This window comes from Anomaloglossus baeobatrachus, chromosome 12 (genome assembly GCF_048569485.1).
Source record: "Anomaloglossus baeobatrachus isolate aAnoBae1 chromosome 12, aAnoBae1.hap1, whole genome shotgun sequence".
In the NCBI taxonomy this organism is placed as follows: Eukaryota; Metazoa; Chordata; class Amphibia; order Anura; family Aromobatidae; genus Anomaloglossus; species Anomaloglossus baeobatrachus.
In genome coordinates this window covers 19524050-19540522 of record NC_134364.1, presented here as the reverse complement: position 1 = coordinate 19540522, position 16473 = coordinate 19524050, and the positions used below count along the sequence as shown (strand labels likewise).

The 16473-nt window shown below is 51.7% G+C and overlaps 1 protein-coding gene across 3 annotated transcripts in view; it reads left to right on the top strand.

Moving 5' to 3' along the window:
- PPP2R5C (protein phosphatase 2 regulatory subunit B'gamma) overlaps positions 1-16473 on the top strand; it is an 82817-nt gene that overhangs the window by 18466 nt on the left and 47878 nt on the right. Inside the window, exon 1 of one of the 3 annotated variants that reach the window (XM_075330470.1) lies at positions 10672-10853. The exons of the other annotated variants lie outside the window; for them this stretch is intronic. Within the exon in view, the coding sequence (XP_075186585.1) occupies positions 10760-10853 (94 nt within the window). The 5' untranslated portion in view covers positions 10672-10759. Of the gene's footprint in view, positions 1-10671; positions 10854-16473 lie in introns of those variants that run through there. 3 annotated transcript variants of the gene reach the window in all.

Here is a 16473-nt window from a genome sequence, read left to right as displayed (position 1 = left end):
TATTATTATTATTATTATTATTATTATTATTCCGAAAACATGGGTTTTCCTGGCAGAAGGCTGGTTTGGACCTTTTGCAGTGGAGTCCACTAGTGCATCTGTTGGGGTACGTTCACATGTTGCAGGTTTTTTTTTCTGCACATAAAAATCTCTTTGCTGGGAAAAGTGTCTTTTGCTTTTTTTTTTTTTTTTTTTTTTTTTTTCATTGAGATGGGGAAAGCACTGTGAAAAATGCAGAAACAACTGACAAGCCAATTGTTTGGTGCTGTTTTTTTCTTTATCAAAATCTGAAAGGAAAAAATCTGCAACATGTGCACAGCACTTCAGGATTCTCATGGACTTTGCTGGGATGCGTTTTTCCTTGCAGAATTGATTGTCTGCAGTAAATAAACGAATGTAAAAAACGCACCCACGTGTGCGCGCTCTGCACAGCAGCGTTTTGTCACTGCATGTGCGCTTCAGAGCGCAGCTGAAAAGCTCCGTTCTGAAACTTTGGTGAATGCAGTATTCGTGCGCTCTGCATGCTGCCTCTCCCTATAGACAGAATGGAGACTGCATGCAGAGCGCACGAAAGACGTGACCTGTTGCTTTTTAGAACGCAGCGTCTTGGCAGGATGCAAATCGCTGCATTCCAAAACGCCACGTGGGCATGGATAATGCACAATCTTTATAGATTGTGCAGGGGACGCAGGACGCATGCAGTTACGCTGCGGTGCAGATTGCAGCGTAACTGCATGCAATACGCACATGTGGGCACAGAGCCTTAAAGGTGGTTTCTGCCTCGGGGTGCGGGGACCCCCTTTATGATATGGTTTGATGTGATCAAGTCCTCTCTTTTTAGAAGATGATACACTGGAGGTGCTAAAGCTCCGTCCTTGTCATGCACAGGTCTCTGTAAAGCACCTGGACCCCTTTGGCACTGCTCAGAGCTTTCCTCACACAGAGGGGATTCCTGTGACGGTGGATATTAGAAGCAGCTCAGGGTTTATTGCGGTCTCCCCCATGGAGAGGGGAGCCCCTGGCTCTCCGGCGTCGTCCCCCCCCCCTGGCTCTCCGGCGTCGTCCCCCCCCCCTGGCTCTCCGGCGTCGTCCCCCCCCCTGGCTCTCCGGCGTCGTCCCCCCCCCTGGCTCTCCGGCGTCGTCCCCCCCCCCCCTGGCTCTCCGGCGTCGTCCCCCCCCCCCCTGGCTCTCCGGCGTCGTCCCCCCCCCCTGGCTCTCCGGCGTCGTCCCCCCCCCTGGCTCTCCGGCGTCGTCCCCCCCCCCCTGGCTCTCCGGCGTCGTTACCCCCCCCCCCCCCCCCCCCCCCCCCTGGCTCTCCGGCGTCGTCCCCCCCCCCCTGGCTCTCCGGCGTCCTCCCCCCTGGCTCTCCGGCGTCCTCCCCCCTGGCTCTCCGGCGTCCTCCCCCCTGGCTCTCCGGCGTCCCCCCCCCCCCCCTGGCTCTCCGGCGTCCCCCCCCCCCCTGGCTCTCCGGCGTCGTCCACCCCCCTGGCTCTCCGGCGTCGTCCCCCCCCCCTGGCTCTCCGGCGTCGTTCCCCCCCCCCCCCCCCCCCCTGGCTCTCCGGCGTCGTCCCCCCCCCTGGCTCTCCGGCGTCGTCCCCCCCCCCCTGGCTCTCCGGCGTCGTCCCCCCCCCCTGGCTCTCCGGCGCGCGCCCCCTGGCTCTCCGGCGTCCTCCCCCCTGGCTCTCCGGCGTCCTCCCCCCTGGCTCTCCGGCGTCCCCCCCCCCCCCTGGCTCTCCGGCGTCGTCCCCCCCCTGGCTCTCCGGCGTCCCCCCTGGCTCTCCGGCGTTTCCCCTGGCTTGCCGGCGTCCCCCTCACTCTCGCGTCACTGCTGCTTTTATTCTTCCTTTGGCTTTGGGAGTTACTTTGACAATCTGCCATATTAACCATTTCTGCCCTTTCATTTTGTTACAGTCTCGTGTTGGGCAGAAAAGCCTATTAAAGTGGCCTTGTGTGTTCTTCCCTTGGATCCTGTAGGCCCAGCCCATGTGGCGTTGTCACATCCGCCAATAAATTCTTGCTCTTCGGCTTTAATTACTGCAGAGGAGTCCTCCCCTTAGGTCTCCTCGTACACGGGCAGCAGTGAGTGATACCAGGCTCCTCCGTCCCGGTGACTGCGGCGTACCGTGGCCTCACCTGAATTCTGAGCTTACCTGTGCATTTATCCCTTAGCGACATGTCACCTATACGTCACTGCCGGCTCTCGTACTGTACCCACATCATACGCAGCAGGCACAGGCTGCGTTATACAACTGGCATCCACCTGCAGCTACCATGATCACAGATGATTCTATTACCCTTTAGTTGCTACAATCAAAAACGACCAGTGCATCTAAACGGTTAGATGTCTGAGAAAACATGTCGGCTTTAAGCGTCCTAATGATCAGAAAACTACAGCTCGATCTAATAGGGAAAATCAATGCTTTATTCTCTGTAGGGCTGGTGGCCACGCAAGCACACATGATGGGTTGGGGTCCCAGCGACCACTTACTCATCCTGGGGAGGTTACACACAGGTCGGCCCCTAGGTGGCAGTAAACCGGAACTGTAAGCGATTTTCATATGGGAGAAAATAAAACCGGAGTTACCTGCCTGTCCGGAAAGTAACAAGGTAGATGAATCCATAATGGTCAATGGAGCACCCTCACCCCTGTCTGAGACGAACCCCCCTCAAAATAATTATTAGGGTATTAAGTCTGTGATGAACTTGAGATGGCTGATATCAGAGAACAAAAGGTTGCAATAAACTCCGCCATAAATAGAGTGGAAATGTGAGGTTGAATGCTTGTAAAGCATTAGGACATCATAGAGGGAGATCTTCTGTTTTAGGACTCCAGTACTCATTCATCATGGGGAGAAGAGAAGCGCTGCATACAGTGAGTGCAGCTCTGGAGGATAATATAGGATATAACTTAGGATCTAGTACAGGATCAATAATGTAATGTATGTCCACAGTGACTGCACCAGCAGAATAGTGAGTGCAGCTCTGGAGTATAATACATTACTGATCCTGAGTTACCTCCTGTATTATACTCCAGAGCTGCACTCACTATTCTGTTGGTGCAGTCACTGTGTACATTCATTACATTACTGATCCTGAGTTACCTCCTGTATTATACTCCAGAGCTGCACTCACTATTCTCCTGGTGCAGTCACTGTGTACATACATTACATTACTGATCCCGAGTTACCTCCTGTATTATACTCCAGAGCTGCACTCACTATTCTGCTGGTGCAGTCACTGTGTACTTACATTACATTACTGATCCCAAGTTACCTCCTGTATGTACACAGTTACTGCACCAGCAGAATAGTGAGTGCAGCTCTGGAGTATAATACAGGAGGTAACTCAGGATCAGTAATATATGTACACAGTGACCGCACCAGCAGAATAGTGAGCGCAGCTCTGGTATCTAGTCTCTGTTAGTGTATAGAAGCTTCTCCCTTACAGAGCGATGATTTCGGTGTCATTTTCCTCCGGCTAATGATGATCGGCGTTGCAGGAGATGACATATAGTCTGCAGTCAGTCCCGGCTCGTCTTTCTTCCTCCGTGCTTGTCGCCTGCAGAGCTGCACAATGGGGAAACTTTTAATTAAAAGCCGATGTCTTCCTCTTTTTCCTAATTGGTGTAAATATTTATGATGTTTGTTTTCAGTGATTGGCATGGATTTAATGTGCGGTGCGTGGCTCGCTCCTCCGCCGTCCTGCCCTGAGCTGCCTATAACGCACTTGGCCGAGCATACGTGTGTATTGCAATGGGAAGGAGATAAGCGGCTGCCAGCCACTTCTAGCACCAGCTTATCCATCTAGACCATGGGGTCCTGGTACGATGAGATCTAAACAGACCCATCACTTCATGAGTTGCCCACATCTGCAGCCTGCGCTGGCCATGATTATGGGGGGGTCCTGGCATGAGCCCCCCACACAGGCGGCATAGTAAATGTTGCAGTGGGCGAGCGATGCAATTGTTGGTGTGTTTCCGTGCTTTTAGCCCTGTTTGCCCGTCCGTGTGCTTAGTGTAGGTGTGACCGCTAGCACCCCCAATCATAAGATCAATGTCTGACAGAGAAATCTACAAACAATCGGATTGTCTGAGCGTGTGTGACCGAGCTCGCACGTCTCTGAGCAGTAAAATGAGACGTCTTCTGCAGTTCCGGATCGTATCTTCTACTTAATGGTTTTAGTTACGGTCGCTCCTTTAAGTAGCAGATTTGTCTTAATGTAAACCTCCGGCTCTAGGATGCCGCCCACCCCCCATATGGAGGAGACGAGGGGCTGGTGCGGACCAGTCCCCCCCAATAACCTCGTCAGTCAATTGGAGGAAGTGGACGCAGCACGGAGGAAGCGTGACATGCGTTATTTCCATTGTCTTATGGAAAGGGAACATAGAAAGAAGACGGAGCCATGAAAGCATCAGGCAGGCGGCGGCTGCACAGCATCAAAAGACACAGCTCGAATTATCCTCCCAAAATAGCTTTATCCCCGCGTTACCTGAGCTCCTCGCACAAAGGATTAGTGTACAGTAAATAGAGGAGCGCACGTGCTGCGGCAGATTACTGCACTCCGTGTGGGTTCATGCCGCGTTCTTACTTGGGATGATGCAAAACATATGAGGAAAACTGCTTAAATAGCAATTGCACATCCTTGGTAAACTATAGCCTGTGTTCCCACTATCCTGCTGGGATGTGTCCTGGTGCTTTTGGTTGTTAAGGGTTAAATGAAATGCTATGAGGCCATGTTCCCATCTGCAAAAAATGCTGCGTTTTTCTCAACAGGTGCTTGCACCAAAGTCCAATCGTGTTATTGTTGCTTTTTTGCACAGTTCCTCTCCCCCATCCTTCTTTTTTTTTTTTTTTTTTTTCGCTCTCCAGGTGTTTGTACCAAAACACACACCAGCTATCTGCTCTCATCAGACGTTTTCCCAGAATCGTAGGTTCCAGCAATCCGAAGAATGAAGGCTGCTTTACACCAGAAGATCTATCGTGCGATAGATCGTCGGGGTCACGGTTTTTGTGACGCACATCCGGCATCGCTGGTGATGCCGGCCTGTGTGACACCTCCTAGCGACGCAGTATCGCTCACAAATCGTGAGTCGTGTACTGCTCGCTAGGTTTCATAATATCATTTAATTTAATTGTTCATCGTTCCCGGGGTAGCACACGCCGCTCCATGTGACACCCCGGAAACGATGAACATCGATTACCTGCGACCCGCGGCTCTCGTCGGCTATGTGGAAGGAAGGAGGGGGGCGGGATGTTTACGTCCCGCTCATCTCCGCCCCTCCGCTTCTATTGGCCGGCGGCCGTGTGACGTCGCTGTGACGCCAAACGTCCCTCCCACTCCAGGAAGTGGACGTTTGCCGCCCACAGTGAGGTCGGACGGGAGGTAAGTACGTGTGACGGGGGGTTTCTGACTTTGTGCGCCACGGGCAGCGATTTGCCCGTGACGCAAAAAGGATGGGGGGGCGGGTGCGATCGATTGTGAAATTGCACAATCGGTCGTACCGTGTAAAGCAGCCTTAAGGCTCTATAGATGGAGTGACTACAACCGCAGCTTGAGGCCTATGTATTGCATTGGTCCTTGGCTTTCCAGTGATTATTTCCAGCTCTCGGAGGCCTCCTTTTATTACATGGGACCTAGGCTATCCAGTGACTGCTCACAGCTCTCGGAGGCCTCCTTTATTACATGGGACCTAGGCTATCCAGTGACTGCTCACAGCTCTCGGAGGCCTCCTTTATTACATGGGACCTAGGCTATCCAGTGACTGCTCACAGCTCTCGGAGGCCTCCTTTATTACATGGGACCTAGGCTATTCAGTGACTGCTCACAGCTCTCGGAGGCCTCCTTTATTACATGGGAGGTGAGCTATCCAGTGACTGCTCACAGCTCTCGGAGGCCTCCTTTATTACATGGGACCTAGGCTATCCAGTGACTGCTCACAGCTCTCGGAGGCCTCCTTTATTACATGGGACCTAGGCTATCCAGTGACTGCTCACGGCTCTCGGAGGCCTCCTTTATTACATGGGACCTAGGCTATCCAGTGACTGCTCACAGCTCTCGGAGGCCTCCTTTATTACATGCGACCTAGGCTATCCAGTGACTGCTCACAGCTCTCGGAGGCCTCCTTTTATTACATGGGACCTAGGCTATCCAGTGACTGCTCACGGCTCTCGGAGGCCTCCTTTATTACATGCGACCTAGGCTATCCAGTGACTGCTCACGGCTCTCGGAGGCCTCTTTTATTACATGGGACCTAGGCTATCCAGTGACTGCTCACGGCTCTCGGAGGCCTCCTTTATTACATGGGACCTAGGCTATCCAGTGACTGCTCACGGCTCTCGGAGGCCTCCTTTATTACATGGGACCTAGGCTGTCCAGTGACTGTTCACAGCTCTCGGAGGCCTCCTTTATTACATGCGACCTAGGCTATCCAGTGACTGCTCACGGCTCTCGGAGGCCTCCTTTATTACATGGGACCTAGGCTATCCAGTGACTGCTCACGGCTCTCGGAGGCCTTTTTTTTTCTTCTAGGGACATGGGCTATCCAGGGATATTCAGCTTTCGGAGGCCTACTTTATTACTTGGGACCTAGGCTATAGAAGGGCTACTTTCAGGTCTCAGAGCCCTACTTTATTGCTCTCGCTTTTCAGGTTTTGGGGGATTTGAGACCCTTTAAAGGGAATCAGTCCAGAGGATTTCAACCCCCCCCCCCCAAATAATTTATTTTTATAATGACCAGTTCTGCAATACATTTACATGGCCGGTCCCGTCCTCTGTTACTGAGAAATCCGTGATGTTGGAAATTATATGCAAATGAGGCTGAAGAGCTCTGGTAGATCTGAAGCCCCTGTCTCCCAGCGCCGCCGTCTCCTATTTGACTGACGGCTCCTTTGCCTGACGTAACACAGAATAGAGGCTGTCAGTTAAACAGGAGGAGGCCGCGCTGGGGCAGAATAGAGCTGGAGTGACAGAGGCTTCATATGTACCAGAGCTCTTCAGCCCCAATTGCATATAATTTCTAACTCTGATTTCTCAGTAATGGACTAATGCGGGCGTCACACGAGACGATCTATCGTGCGATGTGTCGTCGGGGTCACGGTTTTCGTGACGCACATCCGGCATCGTTTGCGACGTCGTTTTGTGTGACACCTCCTAGCGACGCTGAGTCGGTCACAAATCGTGAGTCGTGTACACGTCGCTTATTTTTAAAAAATAGTTTATTTTTTCATGGCGCCGGTTGTTCATCGTACCCGGGGCAGCACACATCGCTCTGTATGACACCCCAGGAACGATGAACACAGCTTACCTGCGTCCCGCGGCTCCCGCCGGCTATGCGGAGGGAAGAAGGTGGGCGGGATGTTTACGTCCCGCTCATCTCCGCCCCTCTGCTTCTATTGGTAATAAACATAGCAACAAAAAGAGGAAAATATCCTCCAAAAATTAAGTCTTACTTACAGCAAGATGGGCTGCAGTGTGTACATCGCCCTGGCCAAAAACTAGTACTCTAGCAGGATACAGCTAAACCCCCACTAAAGTGGAAGCGTCACAGGTGCAGGAGGGGCAAATCACACACACACCTCCATGGAATGGAGGAGGGCGATTGCTAGATGATAAAACTGCACACTAGTGGCTTGCATAGAGCGCTGTTCACATATGCAGATAAAGCCGCCACAAACCCGCAGCCTATTAGGTGACGCCCATACTATTAGATCAGGCAGGCTGCCAAGCCGTACCCCACCTGTGTATCATGCACGGACAGACACTCTACAGTGCAATGCCCAACAGAAAGGGGCCTGGCTGTATCCTGTCCAAAAAATAAATGAGGTTTTTGTTGGTATTTATGGCCATAAAAACGTAAGCCTACAACCCGCTCTGTATGACACCCCAGGAACGATGAACACAGCTTACCTGCGTCCCACGGCTCCCGCCGGCTATGTGGAAGGAATGAGGTGGGCGGGATGTTTACGTCCCGCTCATCTCCGCCCCTCTGCTTCTATTGGGCGGCCGCTGTGTGACGTCGCTGTGACGCCGAACGTCCCTCCCCCTTCAGGAAGAGGATGTTCACCGCCCACAGCGAGGTCGATCAGCAGGTAAGTACATGTGACGGAGATTTAACGACTTTGTGCGACATGGGCAGTGATTTTGCCCGTGACGCACAAACGACGGGGGCGGGTGCGATCGCACAATAGATCGTATCGTGTGACGCCCGCATAAGGAAGCGGCCATGTAAAAGTATTGCAGGACTGGTCTTTGAAAAAGCTACATTCGCATATTAATAGTTTGGGGGTGCTGTCCTGCTGTCGGCCATTTCCAGTTGTCTGTATGCTGCAGTGTCCTGTAGCAGTTGTCATCCATTTTTCCTTTTGTACTGAATGGAGATATCTCTAGAGCCGGGTGACAGCTTTTATGTGTTGTGCGATTGTGGTCAAAATCCCAGCACTCCTAGAAATCGAGGAAGAAGGTGGAATTCTTAACCTGTACGAAGAAGACGATGGTATTTATTTTGTTTGTTACATTTGACGCCGTGTTATTGTGGGGATACAGTGCGATATTACAATACCGTCAGGTACTGGATACGCTGTGGTACTGGTGCCGGGCAGTGGGCACGCTGTGGTACTGGTGCCGGGCAGTGGGCACGCTGTGGTACTGGTGCCGGGCTGTGGGTACACTGAGTTACTGGTGCCGGGCAGTGGTATGCTGTTGTACTGGTGCCGGGCAGTGGGCACACTGAGGTACTGGTGCTGGGCAGTGGTATGCTGTTGTACTGGTGCCGGGCAGTGGTATGCTGTGGTACTGGTGCCGGGCAGTGGTATGCTGTGGTACTGGTGCCGGGCTGTGGGTACACTGAGTTACTGGTGCCGGGCAGTGGTATGCTGCGGTACTGGTGCCGGGCAGTGGTATGCTGTGGTACTGGTGCCGGGCTGTGGGTACACTGAGTTACTGGTGCCGGGCAGTGGTATGCTGCGGTACTGGTGCCGGGCAGTGGTATGCTGTGGTACTGGTGCCGGGCTGTGGGTACACTGAGTTACTGGTGCCGGGCAGTGGTATGCTGCGGTACTGGTGCCGGGCAGTGGTATGCTGTGGTACTGGTGCCGGGCTGTGGGTACACTGAGTTACTGGTGCCGGGCAGTGGTATGCTGTGGTACTGGTGCCGGGCAGTGGTATGCTGCGGTACTGGTGCCAAGGAGGCCAACGTGACTTTTTTTTTTTTTTTTGTTTTTTTTTTACTTCTGGTCAGTTTATAAAAAAACAAAAAAAACACGGACAGACAATATTATCACCGGCAAATTGGAAACTACAATAAAATACTAAATCTTTTGATTATAAATAATGCTGATCTGAAGACATCGGCTGCAGTCACTGATGAGAATTACTATCATCATAATCAGTATGAGTCTTCAGCTTCAAAAAAAAATCATGGACTCCTCCAATTTGTTTATTTATTTCTTTTTACGTACATGGCAAAAAAGTGCCTTATTTTTTATGGACTGTCCTAGAATTTCTGGACTGTTGGTAGCCCTGACTGGTAACGAACAGCAGAGGCGATGCTGGGGCTGGTGCCGGGCAATGGATGCGGTGCCGCGCAGTGGAGATGGTGCTTGTGCCGGGCAGCAGAGGTGATGCTGGGCCTGATACCAGTCAATGCAGACGGTTTTTGTGCCGGGCAGCGGAGGCGGTGCTGGTCTTTGTCAATGGACACTGTGTTGGTGTCAGGCAGTGGAGGCGATGCTGGGCCTGATGCCAGGCAATGCGTGTGGTGCCGGGGCGAGGGACGCGGCGCTGGTAGCGGATATTTTATTGCGCAGGGGCAAATACAAGGAAAACAGCCCACCTGTTGTGATTCATTGGAGACCAGCAATTTTTGACCGTGCACGGACTAGGAGAAAGCAAACTCGAAGCAGATAAGGAGATACATTTGTAGGATTGTCCAGCAAGCAGGTCCAAAATTTAAAAGTAAAATTTATTTTTTTTTTTTCATTTTTTTTTCATCGTAGATAAAATTCCATCATGTCAAGTACAAAAACCTAGAGCAGGGGGACGCGTTTCGGATATCATGTCTTTATTTTGTCTCGATGCGATATCTGAAACGCGTCCTCTGCTCTATGTTTTTGTACTTGACATGATGTTGTTTTATCTACGATGAAAAAAAAAATAATAAATTTTACTTTTAAATTTTGGACCTGCTTGCTGGACAATCCTACAAATGTATCTCTTTATTGCGCGGGGCTACTTGTTTTGTTTTCCCTTCTTTGTGACCAGAGCTCCTTATTGTGCAGCAGTCCTTGCTCCTTGCAGTCCCTTTAACCCCTTCCTCCCCATCACTCATGCTTTTTCTTTGCTCCGGGCCCCTTCTGGTGTTTGTTGTGTTCCTGGTGAGTTTCCAGCACCTCTGACCTCTACCCCGCCAGTGTCATGGATTCAGAAAATAAAATAAGTTCCCCTTGAATGGAGGCGGCCCCTCTCCCCGGTCCGTCCTTCCATCCGGAGACGGCCAATCCGCTGTCTGTTTCCTTTTGTCGTTTTTTCTTTAGTGTCATTTTCAGCTGCTGAGCTCGGCCAATCACCCGCCTCCTGTGCGGTGACATCACCGGCCCCAGCCCGGCCCCTCCAGCTGCAGACCTGCCCGCTTCCTTTCTCTTTTTTTTTTTTTTTTTTTCTTCTTTCTTTTTTTTTTTTTTTTAATAACTAAAATGGAGTCGGGATCGCTGCCTTAAGGAGACGCTGCTGCTTTTTTCTCGTCCTCTCCGGTGGGTTTTGTTTGATGCTGACATGTAACGAGCCATCGAGCAGAATGGTGGTAGACGCAGCGAATTCCAATGGCCCCTTCCAGCCGGCAGCCCTGCTCTATATCCGTGGTGAGTTGCCTTTTCTCCTTCCTCCCCTGATACAATAGTGAAGGCTTCATTAATAAGTAGCTATTGTGGAGAGAAGCAGGAAGTGCTCCGCCAGCTTAACCCTCCAGCTCCCGGGCTGGGCGCACAAAACCGGATCCCGCCAGCTGGAATTTAACCTATTTAATGCTGCCTGTTACTGCTTTCTTCTGTTTTATTTTTTTTCTTTCTTCCCTTCCCCCTTCTTCCTCCTCTGCTTATGTGAAAGGATGTGAAATCACCATCCGGGGAAGATGGTGGGAGGCAGAGGCTGCTGAGGCTGGAAATGCAGACACCAGTGTCACTCGCGCTCCGCTTCCCCCATGTTTGGCGGTGGAAGCCTCGATCGCATGAATTAAACATTAATCACGGGACTCGGCCATTACAATGATCCTCCGCTTGTTTCTATATTTGGACACCTTGCGGTGGGCCATTCTTTGTGAACGCCGGGGCTTCGGTGTATATATAATGACGTCATAACATGCTTTTCGTTTTTATTTTTTGCAAAAAAAAAAAAAATACACTAAATTTTTATATTTGTAAACTTATTGCAGATGCATAAATCCATGATGGCTGCAACATATTCCATAGCTACGTACACAGTAGTAGTAAAATGTCATCTGAAGGCAATTGCACCTTTAAGTAGCCATATGTCTGTCTGCGGCATGATGGGACTTGTAGTCCGGGATGATGAGGCCGATGTAACGGATTCAGGTCTTGTCGGGGGTCCGATATTGGAGGAATATTCCTGATTATTGGATAGATTGGAATTCTTTCCAGTTGTTGCTGTTTTTGTTGACGTTCCCGATGCTGTGAGCGGTCATACTGGTTTGTGCATTCGGGACCCCAGGATCAGAAGATGCAGTCGGGGATCTGGTATTGTTGTTTTTTTTTTACTTACGTTTTGTTACTTGGGCTGAATTACCTAATGTCTTTCTAGGATGGATAAGCTACAGGACCCCCCACTGATGTGTACGGTGGGCTTCCTGACTCTCTCCCGACAGCATATGTCCTAACACATGGGAGGAAATAATAACTAGGATCAGACGTGATGAGGTTCAGAGCTAGTGATGAGCTGCCTCTTACTCCCCTCTCCCCATGTGACACGTATATGGGGGGCGGGAAAGATGGCTGCCACCAAACACTATCCAAGGTGCACAACATTTCTACCGTATACTGCTACCTACAGGGACTCTAAAGCCAAATCTAGTGTACAGAGGGGTCGGCATGTGCCTTGTGTAGCCAGATTAGAACAACAACTTTTGACAGGTAGTGACATCCAAATTATGATCAGTGGGTGTCTAGGTGTCCGGACCCCTTCAATTAATGAAAATTTAGGATTAACTGCTCTGATTGGATCGACTCGGGTCTCTGGGTGGTGTTATTGGTCTCCTAGACTTTCTGAACCCACACGCCACTCCAAAACACAATTTTATCTTTTAACAACATTTATTGTCTAGTTTACGGAGCATGTGCAGTGCAGGTTAGCACCGTGGCTGTGCATGGTGCAGGTCAGCGCCGTGGCTGTGCATGGTGCAGGTCAGCGCCGTGGCTGTGCATGGTGCAGGTCAGCGCCGTGGCTGTGCATGGTGCAGGTCAGCGCCGTGGCTGTGCATGGTGTAGGTCAGCGCCGTGGCTGTGCATGGTGTAGGTCAGCGCCGTGGCTGTGCATGTGTAGGTCAGCGCCGTGGCTGTGCATGTGCAGGTCAGCGCCGTGGCTGTGCGTGTGCATGGTGCAGGTCAGCGCCGTGGCTGTGCATGTGTAGGTCAGCGCCGTGGCTGTGCATGTGCAGGTCAGCGCCGTGGCTGTGCGTGTGCATGGTGCAGGTCAGCGCCATGGCTGTGCATAGTGCAGGTCAGCGCCATGGCTGTGCATGTGCAGGTCAGCGCCATGGCTGTGCATGTGCAGGTCAGCGCCGTGGCTGTGCGTGTGCAGGTCAGCGCCGTGGCTGTGCGTGTGCAGGTCAGCGCCGTGGCTGTGCGTGTGCAGGTCAGCGCCGTGGCTGTGCGTGTGCAGGTCAGCGCCGTGGCTGTGCGTGTGCAGGTCAGCGCCGTGGCTGTGCGTGTGCAGGTCAGCGCCGTGGCTGTGCGTGTGCAGGTCAGCGCCGTGGCTGTGCGTGTGCAGCTCAGCGCCGTGGCTGTGCGTGTGCAGGTCAGCGCCGTGGCTGTGCGTGTGCAGGTCAGCGCCGTGGCTGTGCGTGTGCAGGTCAGCGCCGTGGCTGTGCGTGTGCAGGTCAGCGCCGTGGCTGTGCGTGTGCAGGTCAGCGCCGTGGCTGTGCGTGTGCAGGTCAGCGCCGTGGCTGTGCGTGTGCAGGTCAGCGCCGTGGCTGTGCATGTGCAGGTCAGCGCCGTGGCTGTGCGTGTGCATGTGCAGGTCAGCGCCGTGGCTGTGTGTGTGCATGTGCAGGTCAGCACCGTGGCTGTGCGTGTGCAGGGTCATGACGTCCCTTTTGTCACGTGATAGGGGCGTGTTCAAAATACTATCACGTGACAAAAGGGACGTCATCCCTGGAAGCAGCCCATACAGTCTAGCATGTACCCTGAGCACAGTGTGACCGCTGGAGAGGTTTGCGCGCTCACGAGATTATGGCCGGGTACTTGCTGATAACAATCACAGCCCCGCCCATAATCACTTGCCTGCGCACACGTCACCAGCGGTCACACTGCTCAGTCCCGTGAAACTGGCACTGGGCATGCGCGGGGATGGCTGGAGCAGTGGGCGGTGCATCAGCTATGGAAAGGAGCGATGGGGGGCGGCATACAGGACCAGGAGGCAGAATAACGGACGCCAGAAAGCCCGCCCCCATGTCACATTTACAGTATCTGAATACAAAAAGGTACCACTTTATAAAGTCTTTATTTTGGTCTCACGTGGGGCACAATAATAACAGGGACCTTTCTAGAATGCAGCCCAGGAGCTGCAGAGGGGGAAGCTTTTAGGTTTTGGGCAAAATTTCTGCTGACAGGTTCCCTTTTAAGTAGAAAGCACTCCGGCTCATAGCGGTATAAGGCCTGATTTGGTTTTTCATGCCGTTTAGAATGGTCCTAGTAAGCACAGATGTCATAAATAGTGAGGAGGCAAAACGCGCAGTGTATTAGAAGGTGCCTCCTGATGAAGCTACAAAGGGCGAAACCTGTGTACATAAGTCTGAAGATAAAGGGTATTTCTTCTTGATCTTGTCACACCATGGTCATTGCCTTTCTTGGTTTGTAGGGCGGCAGAGTTTTTGGGTGTCATTTGTCAGCAGTACTTGTTTAAATAAAGTTAGTTTCATTTATCACAAAAGGAGCAAAAACGCAGCAGTTGTGTTTTTGCACTTTCTCATTGCTTTCAATGGTGAAGAAAAAAAAGCTGCAAAAAACACTGAAAGAATTGATGCTTTTTTTTTTAAAATCACAGCATTTTGTCGGGAAAAAAAGAAAGCAAAAATAATGTGCGTGGGATTTCTGGGATGTCGCAGGTTCTGCTCTTACTGTAAAATGCAGGTTTTACTTTGCCCCCAGTTGGGCCATTTAAAAGGGGCGACATCTTTCATGGGTCTTTTTATAGGATTGAACAATGGTGGGCATGGTTCAGATCGCCCGGGGTTTGGCTTCGATGCCGGACTTGCTGTACAGAGTCTGCTCCTTGTTTTCCTCCCGTGCCGACATCACGTACCCCCTTATATTAGGTGCCAGGTTCGGGTGGCAGTGGATACGTATAGAAGATGCTGCTTCCCCACCCCCATTTTATCTATAAACTGCAGATATTTCACATTTCGTCTCCATGTTCAGGCTTGACTGTGTGACTACATACCGCGCGCACATGATTGACGTGCCGCCGCATTCACTGTAGGGCGGAGGGAGGCTGCCGCACACTTTATTGCTGCAAGTACATTCTTGTTCTCATTTCTTTTTGCAGCTCAGTTTTTTTTTTTTCTATTTTAGACTTTTATTTTTTTTTGTGACCGCGGTCATACAAGAAATGCGACCATTAAACACCCAGGCCTCCGTCTATTGCTTGTTGCATCAGTCTTTATTTTTGCTGCACTTATGACTGTGCTTTTGTTCCCTGTTATCAGCCATCAGCCTGGTTCAGGGTCCACTATAAAGAGATGAAAGCCAGTAGGTTGGAGCTGAGTGGCAGAGAAGGGACTCTCATTTACTCTTTCCTCCTTCCTCCCCCCTCGTCAGGCTCTTTTAAAGGGGATGTGTATCCTTAATATAAACGCCCAAGTGTCCAATATATGTCTATCCCGCATTTCACGACCCCTACGTAGATTGGGGGGGTGGGGGGGGAGGCTCGCACGTTCCGGCTCTGCCATGTTGTGCGGCCGCTCGTCTTCATTTCCAGTCCTGAGCAGCGGTCGCTGGTGCGTCGCCGTCATTTCGCACCTTTCCAGTTCCAGCGCTCTCAGCCATCAATGGTTTCCAGGCAACGATGACGAAGGCTGTAATCGAGTTTGACTGTGCATTGTGTGTTATTTGCTGGGATAAACTCCCGGAGGTTTTCCTGCCCCCACCGCCCGTCTTCTGATGGGGATACACGACATTGGGCTCATTAACAATCAGGAAAGGGCAGGAGAAGCTGATGCCAGGCAAGGAATGCCAACCAGGCGCTGCCAACACTGCCGCTGCCCAGGAGACCCTCGCCCGCCGCTGCGCACACCTGCAACACATACAAATGGCTTTTTAAACATTAGACTTTTGCTGCTTTGTTTTTGTGGTTTTTATATCAGACGTTTTACAACTTTCTAATATTCTCAGGCCATGTTCACATGTTGCTTTTCTTGCTGCAGCTAAACCTGGTCTCTTGGCAGTAAAAAAGTTGCTTCCAAAAAGCAGGTTTTGCTTATATTTTTTTTTTTTGGCTGCATTTTTGTATTGTCCTTTCTTTGTCGCTCCATTGGGAGACTCAGACAATTGGGTGTATAGCTATTGCCTCTGGAGGCCACACAAAGTATTACACTTAAAAGTGTAAGGCCCCTCCCCTTCTGGCTATACACCCCCAGTGGGATCACTGGCTCACCAGTTTTGTGCTTTGTGCGAAGGAGGCAACACATCCACGCATAGCTCCACTTTTTAGTCAGCAGCAGCTGCTGACTATGTCGGATGGAAGAAAAGAGGGCCCATACAGGGCTCCCAGCATGCTCCCTTCTCACCCCACTGTATGTCGGAGGTGTTTGTAAGGTTGAGGTACCCATTGCGGGTACGGCGGCAGGAGCCCACATGCTGATTCCTTCCCCATCCCTTTTTACAGGGCTCTGGGTGAAGTGGGATTTACCGGTCTCCAGGCACTGAGACCGTGCTCCATCTACAGCCCCTGGAGAAGATGCTGGATGGAGCGGAGTACATCAGGGACATGGCCCTGCTTCCTCAAGGTACTCTGTGTCCCCGTGCATTTGGCGCTCACACCGCAGCATGCTGGGTGTTGTAGTGCGCCGGGGGACATCAGCGCTGCGGCGCCTGTGCCATAGCCTCATTCAGCTTAGCTGAAGCAGGCACACTTATGGGACTCGGCCGCGCCGGCCGCTGGGACTGCGGCACGGCTGGCACTTGTAGTGCGCCGGGGACTTCAGCGCGGCCTGCGCTTTTACGGCGGCCGCGCTGATAACTACAGTCCCCG